The 14,917-nt window shown below is 37.6% G+C and overlaps 1 protein-coding gene and 1 long non-coding RNA gene across 2 annotated transcripts in view; one reads left to right on the top strand and one right to left on the bottom strand.

Annotated features, from left to right (window-relative positions):
• Window positions 1–6,843, top strand: part of LOC116810616 (uncharacterized) — a 50,243-nt gene extending 43,400 nt beyond the window's left edge. Inside the window, exon 5 of the long non-coding RNA XR_004370334.1 lies at window positions 6,643–6,843. This is a non-coding gene — a long non-coding RNA (uncharacterized LOC116810616). The remainder of the gene's footprint in view (window positions 1–6,642) is intronic.
• The window catches only part of PDE11A (phosphodiesterase 11A), a 433,775-nt gene that overhangs the window by 88,095 nt on the left and 330,763 nt on the right, over window positions 1–14,917 (bottom strand). The window contains exons 11-12 of the mRNA XM_032755287.2: window positions 11,779–11,925; window positions 11,411–11,518 (exon numbers count right to left, since the gene is read on the bottom strand). Coding sequence (XP_032611178.1) covers window positions 11,411–11,518; window positions 11,779–11,925 — 255 coding nt within the window. The remainder of the gene's footprint in view (window positions 1–11,410; window positions 11,519–11,778; window positions 11,926–14,917) is intronic.

Genomic DNA, 14,917 nt, shown 5'->3' with positions numbered 1-14,917 from the left:
CTTTCTGCCTTCATGTGTTATGAGTCCCTGCAAGGCGGGATTTGTGTACATTTCTTTTTCTCCATATTATTTTAGGATGATTTTTGAGAAGGGGAGGGGGATAAATGTCTTTTGTTGTCATCTCTATCATCTTAAAACTCAAAATGTTGGGTTTGGTCTTGCTAATACTAGATAAAACTTGAAAAGTCTATCAAGTATGAAATAATTATCTATGATATTCTGGAAATAAGTGTTGTGCAATGATATTGTGCTACAATTTAGAGAGATTTTGCCCATGAAAAAGCTATTGACTAGAACTAGCTGATGTATCAGAGCAGTAAGATTAGAGATAATGTTAAAATAAAGTAGTTTGACTAGAAATTTAATCAGTAGTTAAAATCAAATGCCATCTAATAGATTTGAGATCAAAATCCCTAGCCATTTTTAAACCATCAGTTATCACCCATTTTACAATAAGATGGAACATATTTTGCTAAAATGTTCCACACAGTCCCTGTCCCCTGCTCTGCCCAGAAATCTAGCATCTTGGTCTTAAACTATTGGTATCATGGATACTTTTAAGAACATAACAGAGCCCTAGACTCTCTTCCTAGAACATTTTCTATAATTTTATAATATCAAAGACTATGGAGCCTACCTCTAGATCCTCGGAGTAGAGAATCCCTGAAGTACAGCACCCACACACAGTCACACAAAACATATTTACCTCTCCCGACTGTGATACCTGAGTTACTGAAGCAGCACCTATCTCTTGACTGTGATTTAAAGCTGCCTGGTAAATGGTTTCTGGGAGTCATCAGGCCTGAAAAATGCCCACCTGCCACTAAGTGTCCTTTTGCCCCTCCCCCACCCTCATCCATCTTCCTCCCAGGGCTATCCGTTCAGGCCTGCAGGTACCGATATTGAGTAGAAAAAGTCAACTGCCTGCTGAAGACAATATACTTTCAAAAGAAAACAGAGAGGCGGCAGGAAGTATATTTTAATGCATTTACTCCATTCTTGACTCTGGTTTATTCTTTTATTTTCAAATAAAATTATATCTTTCTGCTCCTGACCCAATGATTATGGGTTTTATTGAGTTTTAATGTTAATATATCTTCTCACCTGTATTCCCTCGCAGTTCGTATCAGAAATATAAGCAGTAAATACAATATATCTAAGTAAAAAGTCAGCCAGGGCATATAAACCTATTTTCCATGTCACCCCCTCCAGCAAAGCCTTTCACCTGCCCTCTGAGCAGGCCTCCAATGATATTCCTTCATTGGGCTGAAATGTATACTGGGATAAGCCTACCCCCAGCTACTACAGCATATAATAACTAGAACTCCAAAAGACCCAAGCCGGTAAGATTGATTCTCAAGGTCTCCTGGACTACCCAGTAATTTCTATCATTAGCCAATGTAAAATTTAAATCAGCCAGGATGTACTCTCATTTTAATGCTGATCCTGTATGATACCAGTGAATGGGGGAATGTCATAGCCAGAGAAAAATGACTGTTACTTTGTGACGCTGCTGAATCCAAACAGGTGTAAAAACACCCAGAATATCAACACTAGATGGTGCTATAGACAATTTAGTAATTTAAGAAGTGTTATTAAGTGCCTATTATATATTGAGCACTGGGTAGATTTGAGAAGAGGCCTGGGATAATGTCAACAACAGTTAACTTTTATAGCGCTTAGTATATGCCAGGCATTTTCCTAAATACTTCACATTCATTAGCTCATTTAATCCTTACAAGAACTCTCTGAGATAGGTAACTGTTCTTATCTTCCCATTTTGTAGATGAAGATATTGAGGCACCAGGTTACAAGACTATAAAGTAAGAGAGGCGGCATAAAAGCCCAGGTAGTCTGGCTCCCCAGTCTGTGTTCTTACTCACTGTGCTACACAGCCCCTAAGTCGAGGTGCGGGTTCAGTTGCACCGCTTTTAAATCCTATTGTGATGATACAGTGTTAGATAACAGGGCTGTAAAGAATCCCTTGGTGTGTGCTTTATTTCACGAAGGACATTATTCTTGAGTAGGAAGAGATTGATATTGCAGAGCCATTGGATATTTTTAGTTTAAATATGGCTATGTCACATCAATATGTGCTTGATGATATACAGTGCTTTACAAATGAGGTTTGGAGAGAAAAGAAAGATACAGTAGTTTGTAACATCTCAACTTTATAAAATGTTTAAATATATGTATAGGAAAAAGACTGTTAAGATGTACATCAAGATATTATCAGCAGTGGAATTACAGTTGGCTTAAATTTTTTCCTTTGTGTCTAAAATTTCCATAAAGAACATTTGTTTATAAGAACATCTATATTTATACACGTGTATGTATATTTGTACATTCTTGTTTCAAGAATTAGCCCACACTTCATCAAACTGTCCCAGCTTGAAATGAAATAGTGATATTCTAAAAAGTGTCCATTCATTCATTGAACAAATATTTATTATTTACTGATTTCCTGGCACTAGGAACAGGGCAGTGAAGACGATAGCCGCCCCTTGCTGCACATAGAATCTGGTCACCCCTCGAGCCAGCGGAGCAGTGCCACAGAGCACTGTTTTCTAAAGAGAAGCTGTCATAACATTAGTTGTGCTTTGTGGAAGACAGAACTGGTAGAGATGTCCAGCTCCTCCTGCTCGGTTTCTGGAGGAGGTGCACCATGGACTGCATACCCTTGCCATGCATGCAGTCCTGGCTCAGCAATCTGAGAAAATGATGCCAGAAATTCTGCTCTCACCTTTCTTTTTGAACCCAACTATCGGAAGTATTGAATGATAAGGGATTTCCTGATGAGTTCATCCTGTTGATTCTGAGATGTAGCAGATGGCAAACTAAGACAGAGGGAATCTAATGATTTACTAGAAATTCCTAATGGTTGCAGACACCCTAAAGCTGAAGATAGTAGGCTCCATATGCTCCACCATGGATTCTGATGTCCAGGCACTGCAGCAGAGCCCTAGGTGGATTGGCTAAGGTTGAGAGACAATATAATAGGTTTTGGAGAGTCTTTCTTCTTCTTCTTCATCTTTCTCACTCTTTTGGACAAGAAGAGGAAAAAGTACGGCTCAGACAATTCCAAGGGATTGGAAAGACATGGTTTCTCAAGGAAGTGCCTCCTCTAGAAGAATCTGCACACCATATTCCCAATCTGTGTCATCGTGCCTTCGCTGATCTATAGGTGGCTTGAATTTGAAGGCCTTATGAGCTTGGGACAGAAAGGCAGTATTTATAGAAGAAGCATTTAATTTCTGGTATTTTAAAATTTCTGGTACATAGAGTGTTGCAGGTAACTATCTGGGGTCTTTGTTTGGTACATTATTAAAATCACATTTATTTCAGCCAAAAAAGTGCTCTTTGAAGGTTTCATTGTAAATGCCACAAACGAGATGCTCATATCATCTTAAGAAAAAAAAAAAGCCCCAATATGCAATGCTGATGGCTGGTCCAGCTCTGCTGGGTCATCCTTAACATGAAGAGTCTGCTTGTGAAACTTACATCTCCTAATGGAGGCTGATGGTTCTATAAGAAGGTTGCCTTCAATCACCCCCCAGTTCAGCACATATCCCAGTCATGGGTGGATCACGGTGGTGAGAGAATTGTTAGGGCAATGTTAGGGCTCCGTGTGCGTGGACAGCAACCCCAGTATGCTTCTTTTTGAGACCCTATTTTATTTGCTTTGTGATGGGATGGCAACCACTCAACATATAGATCCTAGGGGCAGCCTGATGGGTATCAAACTGTTTCATATGCTCCAAGACAATAATATTGAGCAGAGGACTATCTCAAGCTTTGGAGTGGAAGCAGATTTCAATTGCTTACTAGGAGTGCTTATGAATATTTATACTACTGGATGTCGCAGCATACCTTCTTTTTAAAAAAGGATCTTACCTTTGTCAATCAGAGACAGTGTGTGATGAAAGCATAAGGGGAAGAACAGGTATTCAACCACAAACTTCAATGGAGGGGAAAAAACCCCTACTGAGCAAACTATAGCATCTAGATTTAGTGGCCATACTCCCTTGGCATTTACAGTAATGTTTGTCTACAAATAAATGGGTTTGCTGAGGAGAAAAGGGGGCACCTTGGCCCCATTTTGAGGTCCAGAGACCAGAACCTTTCCAGCTGATAGGGAATCACCATCTAGGACCAACATGCTCACATGTCTCCTTTACCAGAGTATGCAAAGCAACAAGCCAATTGCAAGTCGTCTAATTATCCATGGGAATGGGATAGTTTTGATTGAATTTGCTTATCTTTCTTTTCAAGATGAATGCAACCAAATATTGATTTGGCATTAATTAAATATTGATTTAGGCCTAACTGATCCTTTCCTTGCCAAGCTCAGAGTTGGAAAAACCTTACAGTCTATGTATAAATGACTTTCTTTCCCAACCAGAAGCTTCTGAAGGTACTTACTATCAAATCATAAAACCTTAGTCATGTTTTGGGAATATGTTGACCCTTAGCCTCAACTATGGTTGCAAGTGCTTGTGTATGTAAGTCTCAGAAAGGCAACACAGTCCGGTACAATTATATATGTTGCGTAGATGTTTGATGCATACATTTAAAAATTGGATTAATTTTATATATAACTTTATTATTATATTCTATTACATTTATAACCACTTCTAAGGCTTAATTTTTAACCTGTTTATTAGCATAATTTTCAAATTCTTTTTTTGGAGAGTTAAAAACATACAAAAAATAGAATACTATTAATATAATGAACCCAATGCAGTCATTGCCTAACTTCAGCAGGAACCCAGGTTTTGCGGCTTGTTTCCTCTGTCTCTTCACATGCAGTGTGTGTTTTGTTTTGTTTTGTTTTGTTTGCTAGCGTATTTCAAAGCAAACCTCTGGTATCTGTCAACACTCTTTATTTCATTCTCAAGAAGTCCTAATGTGGTCAGATAAAATTTGCTCAATATATTTCTGCTCTCTTATTTTGATAAAATGTACAAAAAGAAATACAAATAGTATAAGGAAATTTTCAACTAAATAATAAGACTTGAGAAAGTTGAGGTTTCTACATCAAAAGATAATAAATAAACATAGCTGTATGTATATAGCACATATAATGCATTTTAGAAAGAACCAAAAGAAAAATATCAGATTCTTAAGGACTTAGCTTTCAACCCTAACAGTATTTGTGCTTCATGATGTTTTTTTGAGGACAAGGATGGTATGTTTTGTCCATGTTTAGAAATATAATTTATATTTTATTTCTGATAAATTACCAGCGAACTGCATATAATATAACATATGGTTTATGACCACAGAAAATGAAGCAGATCACTTGCTGCACATTAATTGTGTAGAAAGACAGATCTCTCAAAGTGCCACAGAGCCCAGGTTGGTGAATTTCAAGAATTTGAGGCTTCTTCAAAGCTTACCCCAATTTTTATTAGCCATAATTGAGCCAAAACTGAACATGACACCCATGAAAAATTAAAACTTTTTATAGCTCCCAATTTAACATCCTTAGGTGCCAGGTTTCAGTCCCAAGAAAGTGCCACTAGGAAATCATACACTGTGGAAAATGGAGGCTGTGATAAATGACCATGGCTCTGCTGCTGGGTCTCCCTGACCTGGAGGATTTGGCTGGCGTCATAAAACACAAAGCGACAGATTAAGCAGTTTACCAACATCATAAAAATCTCAAGAATAAATTCTCTTTAATCAAAAATCCTATATTGTAACTAGGCAGCCCCAGCCTCGAAACCACATACATGTACGTATAAGCCTACGTCCGTGAGCAAGAGGTTATACTTTCCCTGTAATGTCGGACATGATTATGTTCATACACTTTTACAATTTACATGTCCTAAGAAAAATACCCAGCTCTGGCTGATGGTGCGGGAGAATTTATTTTCACTAGAAAGGGAATGACCCATAACTCATGAATGGCAGCGCTTAAAGTGAGTTATGGAGGTTACTCTCCTGTGAGAGGAAATGGATTGGATTATCCTTCTGCCCAATTGCATGTTTGGTTATTAGCACACCAGGTTCTTAATTATGTGCAGCTTTGGCCTTTTTTCTTTTATAAAATAAATGTGGATAAAGGGAATGCCAGCTGGAAGCATGGAGTGCCTAATTGGGGCTCTGAGATGTAGTCAGAGAGAATAAAAATAGAAACCTTTTTTAAATGATTAAAAGACAGGAGTCTTAAATGTAATTTAAACACAGTATTCAAACTGATCAGCCCCATAGTTAATTTATTGTGTCTGGTGCTGATATTCTGCAAAAACATTTAAAAATTATTTCTTTTCTAAATTAAAAATTTGCCATCTTGTAGGTTACATTTGCATGAAGATTAAAGAGTTGGTTGTTCTATCATGTAGATTTTATTATATTATTACGATAATGCTGCCATTTATTTTAAAGTAAATATAACAAGTTACTACTTTTTTTGATAAGGAAATGCAGTGTAAAAATGATGTTTGATGATTACAAATATGATTACTGCTTATTAATTTATTTTAGTCAGTTACAGAACAAAACATCTAGATCTCTCCCTTTGTAACTTCCAGTGTTACAGTCTACAAAGGAATTTGATTTCTGTTGAGATTAGGATTCTGATTATTGAGTAAAAATATTTTATTTAAAATTTCAATTGGTTCTGTATTTCTTGGACAGGGAGGGAAGAGTTTCAGCTGTGCTTCTAAGATCTTCCAGAAGGAATTTTCTACCTCAAAAATCAAGGACTTTCCTGGAAACTGCAGTCAGAGGACAGAACATCAGCCTCAAGCTGGTGAATAGGATGGATTTTCTCCCTAAACATCCCTTCTGCTCTCTAGTTTGAATTACCAATAAAATGGTTTGGCTTATCTCTGAAAATAACCTTGTTGACAACACAAATATGGATTTAAACACGCTACCTCCACATTAAGATTTAAGAAGCCCCCAGTAAATGTCAGGGGGTGTCAATGTGTTTGCTGTGATACTTGGTTATTATTAGTGTTTAACTGCAATTCCCCACCAGCGCCACACTGCCAGCACCATCATAAATTTTAATGTGATCATGTGCTCTTCTCTTTTCATATCCAGTGAATTCTGCAAGATCATAATATTCTATATGAACCCTAGCTGAACCTTAGTGTGACATGAAGAAAGAACAAGATTTCAAGCAATGATAGTTGTTCATCATTTTATAGCTTTTTTTAACTGGACACTGAGCAACATGGTTCCTTGAATAATATTACCCTAAACTAAATTCACTCATTCAATTAATCTTTATTGATATCCTACAGGATGCAGGGCATGGCCCAACGTACTAATGAGTACATTTATGGGATAGTAAAGAATACTGACTCTTAAAGAAATCTTTTTTTTTCCCCCTTGGAAAATCTGTCAGAGCTCATACATCATTTATAAAACCGAAAAAAATGTCTCTGCAACCTTGGCACCACTACATGCCTTTTATTTTACAGAATACAAACAAAAGCAGAGTCATTTCCTATATCTAGTCTACATCGTGAATATAAGAAATATGTACCTCATCTTTTATGATGTATTTATAGTTATAATTTATTTATTATGTATGTGCATGATGGAATATTTGTACTATAAACTCCTATTAGTAAAGATAATTTATATGATGATCATTGATCTGCAGGTTTTCTTCCTCATTTTAACCACAAATAGTAACTGTCACTACCTACTGTATTTGTCGGAGGAATTCAAAGTATTTGGGAAATTTTAACTATCTAAATATCTCTTTAAAAACAAAGAATAACATTGAAGCTTTCAAATTTATAAATGTGAAATCTCAGACCAGAGGCATGGAACAAATTAATAAGTCATTAACAGGGTTCCCAGTGAACAAAATGTTCATCATTTTATATCAATTTGCCTGTCCTACAGAGTAGTTCTTTTTTTTTTTTAAATTTCTAAAAGAACAAAACCGCTTTGTTACCTAGACATGTTCGCAAAACACAATGCTGAGTCAATAAGTTTATTTTCCACCCATGAAGTGATTTTAGGGTTAAAGGTTAGGAAGCTGGGGCATATATTAATTTGCTCGTCCTGTTGTACGTGGTGCCAAAATTTGTTCAGCAGTGACACACAACTATGCATCTCCCCATTCCCAGAGACAATGGGCTTGGAAAAATACACAATCACAGATTTAAGGTCACAAGGAGAACACTATTATTCACGTTAACAGCACGGTATGCAAGGTGGCAGTCATAAAACAGGCCCATCCTGGTGGGAGATGCTCTTTTCCGACAGACTGGTTTTGTTGCTATCTCTTTTAGGAAAAACATTTATTTTGTGGGGCGGTGTGTACCTCAGTATTCCCTGTACTAGAAGAAAAGAAGCACTTTTAAGGAAGGTTGGTAAGGTTTTTTCGCCTTTTCTGGAAACCAGCTGGGAAACTTTGCCTTGGAGCGCCATCTAGAGGAAGCCTCAGCACACACATACTGTGCTTTCTTAGCCTTATGGACATGACTCAGGTTGAATCCAATGGTTGGTATATGGTGAGTTTCTTTTCTTTTCTTTCTTTTTTTCCCCCCAGATTAATAGAGAATTTTGGTTCTAACACAACCCACAGACAGGAAATATGAGATCACTGAAATGGAAATTTAATCACTGATAAGATCAAAACATTGAAAGGCTTTTAGAATCTTCAGGAGTGCCAAAAGCATGAGTGCCCATTGGTGGTAAGAATAGGGCATCATTTTACCATAGGCTGAGTCACATTCCAGAGATGAGAATTGATGAGCGAGTTAAGTTTATTTTTAGCTACACTGATTGAGTTGTCTTTGTTACTTCTGTAAATATTTTCTTAATTAAAAAATTCGGATTAACCAGATTGACCAAAGTCAAGCTTGGAGAAGATACTTATGTTACAGAAAAACAAGTGTTGACACTTTTAACCAATTGTAACCCTTAGTTAAGTTCAACAAAATTTAATGAGCAGAAAATACTATCTTTTCCAGATGTGGTTACTCAATACAATGTGAAGGAGAACAAAATAACGTTGTATTCTTTCTGAAGTCACGTTTTTGTTTTGTGATCTCCTCCACCCACCCTCCTTAGAGAAATTTAACAATGAAGTCTCCTCTTTCTGTGTTAGCATGAATGCAAAAAAACAAAACCTAAGCCTTCTCCAACAATGCTGCTCTTCAAGATTGCTGAGCATACTTGCAAAAACAACTGCACCCTGGAAATATTCTGACGATATGAGCATCCCCATTGTGGTGACATAGTTTAAGAATTCTATTCTCTTCAATTTCTTGGAAAGGATCAAAATTGCCCATATAATGGAAATACCCACTGCAGAAAACTGGATATATATTTCCTTTTGCTCCTAAGTGTCCACTGTGACCCTGCTGCTCTTGCCAGTTTCCCCTATTCCAACTATTTTAAGGTTTATCATAAAAATCTGTCTCTGTCCTTGACATTTCTAACTCAAAAATGTCACAGCCATTTCTTTTTCCTTCATTGAACAGGGTTCCTGCTTACTTATTTTGGCAATTCAGCATAAATCCATAGGTTTTCCAAAATAATGGGTTAAAAAGTTTTTTATTGAATGTCCTCTGTGGGCCAGACACATGAACTCTGTACACAAAACATTATACCTTGTTTACTGAGGTAGGATATGGGAAAACAAAATGAAGATTTTTTTTTCCCAAGCAATGGTTGTTACTTGAGCTATTAAGCCTCATGTTTCAAAGCATCTTCCTTTCTCACTTGACTGGCTCACTCCTCTGACGGTGGATGCAACAGGAGAATGCAACCAGTCCAGTTTTCCCAGGCCAGTCTGCCTGTTTCTTAAGCAGTTGAGGACCCAAAGCACAAGTCCCTAGTATAAAAGACATTCTGGCCCCATCTTCTTATGCTAGATGCACATTTCAGCTCGTGTAGTAAATTCAACATACATTTTTTTGAAAACCCACCAAGTACATGACGGAGTGCAAGGTGCTGGTGTGACCCTCAATAAATGGTGGTTGAGCAAATAAGTAGATGCTGTTGAAAAACAAGAAGTGATCTCTTCCCTCAGCAGCTTACTCTATAGGAGGATGACAGATTTGTAACTTAAAATACACAGTAGCAAGAAAGATGTGTTGTACTAGATACAGTATAGGGAAAGAAGTAATTATTGATGATTTGGGAGAAAGGGGAAGACTTTGTAGAAAAACTGGCACTAGATCAATGCCTTAAAGGATGAGTAAAATTTTAATAGGCAGAAAATGAGACAGATTTTTTTTTTTTTTTGAGAAAGAAGCAGAATCGTCTTTGTTCATTTGGAGCAAAGGAAAATGCATTTCATTTGGAGTTCTGATTTTGTGGAATGATTTTACCTTCCCAAGAAAAGCGGGACTCAGAGGCCGGTGCTGGTGTGGGTCCTCTGTAAGCACAGCACCGGTCCCCTGGGCCCCACTTTTCTTTCTCTACACTTTGTCTCTGTGTCTTATTCCTTTTCTCAAGTCTTTCGTCCCACCTAACGAGAAGCACTCACAGGTGTGGAGGGGCAGGCCACCCCTTCAATTTTGTGTTTAAATTTTAGTCTGGGTGCAAAAATATAAGGTATTTGTTTTATGTTGGAAGAATCCAAGACTCACATTCTTTTTTTTTTGTATGGCAATATGTTTACACACACCCACAGATATGTAGGTACACATGTGTGTATATATAACTATGAGGCCAAAGAAACCAACATATTTAAGCCAGAAAACATTTTACTTGATGATAGTGTAACAATGTAGTAGAAATTATGTCAAAACAAGCCTTATTTCTTGCCAGAAGAAGTAAATAGAGGATTTGTTTCACTCTTTGCCACAAACATTTGCTTCAGATTAAATTCCAAGGCTTACATCTGCCCAGCTGCACTAGATATCTCCGTGAAACAGACTGGCCACCATCAATGGGTTAAAACCCCACGGGACAGAGATTTTAAGGCAAGTAAGCCCTAAACCTGGAGAGTGCGCAGTCTTATCCCTCTTTTCCCCTTGGCCTCCCTGGGCATTGTCTCAAATAAGCATCCTCTCAGGATTTCCATATTCCTGCGGGTGATGTTCACACCTCCCTACTGGCTTTCCACCAGCCAAGAGAGTCATATCTAGTGATCTCTTTGTTCTGTTACTCATCTACATTTCCTCTGCAAAAGATTACTTTAAAAATCTGAGCATTTCTTTTGTAAAAGAACAAGTTTACCAACAAAAAATACTGAACAGAAGCTCAAGTAATCATTCCAAGGCTACACTGGCTTCAAGGGGTCAACGATGTTACAGCTTTCAAGCTCAGAAATTGCTGGCACATATAACTTTCATAACCAGGGCAGGTAAGTTTCAACATAAGATGATCACATGGTAATTTTTCAGAGAAATGGAAAGGTAAAGGAGAAAGTCTGCCACTTCCTACGAATGAGAAATGATCTTCCACCACCACTAAGCATACTTACGGTTAACATCGCGAACATCAGCTGACACACGTTGAAGGCATGTCTCCAGTTGTGGTACAGAACCATCCGATAGTTTTTCCTCACTGTCAAAAGCCACCTACACAGTGTCTGAAATGGGAGGGAGAGGGTGCGTCAGGCAGTTGTAGGTGATTCCAGTGGACCCTTATCTCAATGTTGGCTTATGTCTGAGTAACCCTCAGTGATCAAAGGCCTTCCACAAACATCTCTTCTGGTTCTCACAGTAATTCCATGAGGTGTGCAGGGCAGGGATTATCATCCCCGTTTTGTATTTTGGAAACCAGTGGTTCAGAGTGGCTAACACATTGTCCCAGGTGAACTGCTTGGATCATCCAAGACAGACATCTTACCTCATAGTCAATTTTAAATTTCTGTACCATCCCCAGCTCCATGAACATCCGGAGAGCAGCTGTGATCATGGCATCAACATCGAGAGAAAAGTCATCAAAATGAATGTCATCGATGGCAAGTTCTGACACCAGAGGGATGTTGGCTGCCTACAAAAGCAAGAGACATGAAGTCAAGCCAAGTTCACCAGCTTTCCCAAACCCCCATCCTGCTCTCCTCCCCTGCTTATCAGAAGTGCCACATAAATCAGGCCTGACCTGCACTTACACCCTGATACAGCTAAACTCTGAGCTGTAAATGTCTTTTGTTTCTGAACTGCAAATGCCCCAAGCAAATGAAGGTGGGGGCAGGGTTGGGGGCAGGCGGAAGAAAACTAATCTGAAGATAAAATACACACACTGGGTCTAGTCTGCAGAATTTAGAATACAGAACTGTCAAGTTTATGGAAACTGTGGTCATACAATATATTCTGATGCATATTACAGAGCACTAAATGCAAGAAACATCTGGGCAGCCAGCAGCTGTGAATTTTAATTGATGCTATTCAGGAGAAGGAGATGGGAATACACCACTTTGCCTTGTTTCTTAATATCCTTATATCCTGTAGCTTGCACGTGGTCTTTGTTACACACGTGTTCTGTATATTCAGAACGATCGAAAGGATCAGACAGCACATCTCTGGTGGGAAATATGTTGCCTTAATAAAACAGAGATATCTGGAGGTTTAGCATAAGCCTATGTTTCACTGAGGAGATCAATTTTGTTGTCTTGTTTAGCTTCATTTTATATAAACACAACATAATTACAGTACTGGTCATACATATTCAAGGTTTTCAAAACACCCATGTTAGACAACTGTCAATCAGCTGCCCCACAAACTAGCCTAAAAAGGAGAAAAACGAAATATTTGGAAATCATTTGTATGGTGATTTCATTGGGTTTACCATATTCTTTGGATCACTCTTGGTAAGGGAGTCACCTTTATATTTTCAGGTTATCAGAGACCATTCTGTATTCATATTCCTACCTATTCACTGGGTTTAAATTACTCTGACAGTAATTTATGCCCTGGAGCTACTTACTTTGGCTAAGAGATTCAATCCAACTCTGGCTGCTCTAAGCATTTCAGAAACCACATAATTAATCCTTTGTTCCCAACTCTATGCTCCTCCATAGGTGGAGCTTAGTTTTCCATGTACTTGTAATTAATTCAACCCTTAAACTCTCTACCAGTTGTCTAAGTCTCCTCTCAAAATGTTCATATGCTTTGGGCGTTCCATCAGTTTCACGAATAAATCACTCCTGGAACTTCCTGCATTTCTCCATTCTAGACCAACTATCTTATAAGTCTGATGTGTAGTCTTCATCCTAGGATATTCCTTCACCGTAAGTGTGGGGATGCCTTTCTCTCTCTCTTTTGTTTCTCTAGCCCACATCTTTCTCTTTCTTGCTTTCTCCTCTCATTTTGTTGAGACACATCCCCTAACAGATTGCCAAGAAAAGGTGTGGGGTAGATTTGTGAGGCTTTTGTATTACTGTCACATTTCATTAATAGTTTGCCTAGGTAAGATTTCTAGGTTGGAAATCATTCCGTTAGAATGTTAAAGGCATTGCTCTTTGAGCTTTCGATGTTACCTCTGAGAAGTCAGAAGCTATTCTGGGCTATTATACTTTGAAAATAACTCCCCCCTCCAACCTAGTTTTTGTAGAATCTTTTTGCTTCAAGAGTTCTGAAATGTCATACAAATGTGCCTTGGTGGAGTTTATTTTCATTCATTATCCTAGGCACTTTGTAAGCCCTTTTCTTTTTTTCTTTTTTTTTTTTCCAGTGTTATCTATTCCAGGTTTTTGCTTTGTAGTTACCAGGAGGCTTAGCTTTAGCTGTAGTAAATTATTTTAAAGGCTTATCATTAGCTATAATAAATTATTAAGATGACATCTTAATTTTGATTGCAAAAAAAGAGACAGAGGAAAAAAAGATACTTAATTCCATCCCCCTCTGCATTTTGATTTTTTGTTGTCATTTTAAATCTTTTTTTAAAATTTATTTATTATACTTTAAGTTCTAGGGTACATGTGCACAACGTGCAGGTTTGTTACATATGTATCCATGTGCCATGTTGGTGTGCTGCACCCATTAACTCGTCATTTACATTAGGTATATCTCCTAATGCTATCCCTCCCCCCTCCCCACACCCCATGACAGATCCCGGTGTGTGATGTTCCCCGCCCTGTGTTCAACTGTTCTCATTGTTCAGTTCCCACCTATGAGCGAGAACATGCGGTGTTTGGTTTTAAGCCGTTTTCTTAATTGGAAAATTGTGTCTTTTAATTCTAGAAAAACATTTAAAAATAAGCTCTTTGAAGATTTCTTCCTCTCTTTTGTTCTTCTGAAATTCCCTTAACTTGACCTTTGGACTGGTCTTTCTTTTCTTTTCTTTTTTCTTTCTTTCTTTAATTTCTCTTTTCTTTTAGTTTTTATTTTCTTTTTCTTTCATGTTTTTCATTTCTCATATTTTTTCTTTTCCTTTTTGCTCTGTTTTCTAGGAAATTTCTTCTTACTGTTGAGATTTTAATACCATGGTTTTCATTCTAAGAGCTCTTCTTTTGTCGTCTGGATATTCCTTTTTATGTATTTTTAATAGTACCCTAATTTTATTTCACGAATACAATATTTTCTCTTACCTGCCTGAGGATGTGAATGACAATCCTATTTGTCATTTTCTTCTCTTCTTATAATTGGCTTCACTCTCTGTACTTTGTTTTAGTCTCTCTTTTTTTATTGTGGTAAAAATACTGTACTGTGTACAGTACAGTAGTGTTAACTATATGCACATTGTCATACAACAGATCTCTAGAACTTTTTCATTTGCATGGCTGAAACTCCATACCTATTAAACAATTTCCCATTTCCTTCTCCTCCCAGCTACTGACAACCACCATTCTACTTTCTGTTTCTGAGTTTGATTACTCTACCTCATACAAGTAGAATCATGCAATACTTGTCTTTTTTGTCATTGGCTTATTTGACTCAGCATAATGTCCTCAAAGTTTATCCATGTTAAAGCATATGACACGTTTTCTTTTTTTTTTTAAGCTGAATAATATTCCATTGTATGCATATACCACATTTTTGTTCCA

Source organism: Hylobates moloch, unplaced genomic scaffold, assembly GCF_009828535.3.
Source record: "Hylobates moloch isolate HMO894 unplaced genomic scaffold, HMol_V3 SCAFFOLD_1, whole genome shotgun sequence".
NCBI classification, from domain to species: domain Eukaryota; kingdom Metazoa; phylum Chordata; class Mammalia; order Primates; family Hylobatidae; genus Hylobates; species Hylobates moloch.
Note: the sequence above shows the minus strand (reverse complement) of the source record. Positions and strands in the feature narration are given on the sequence as shown.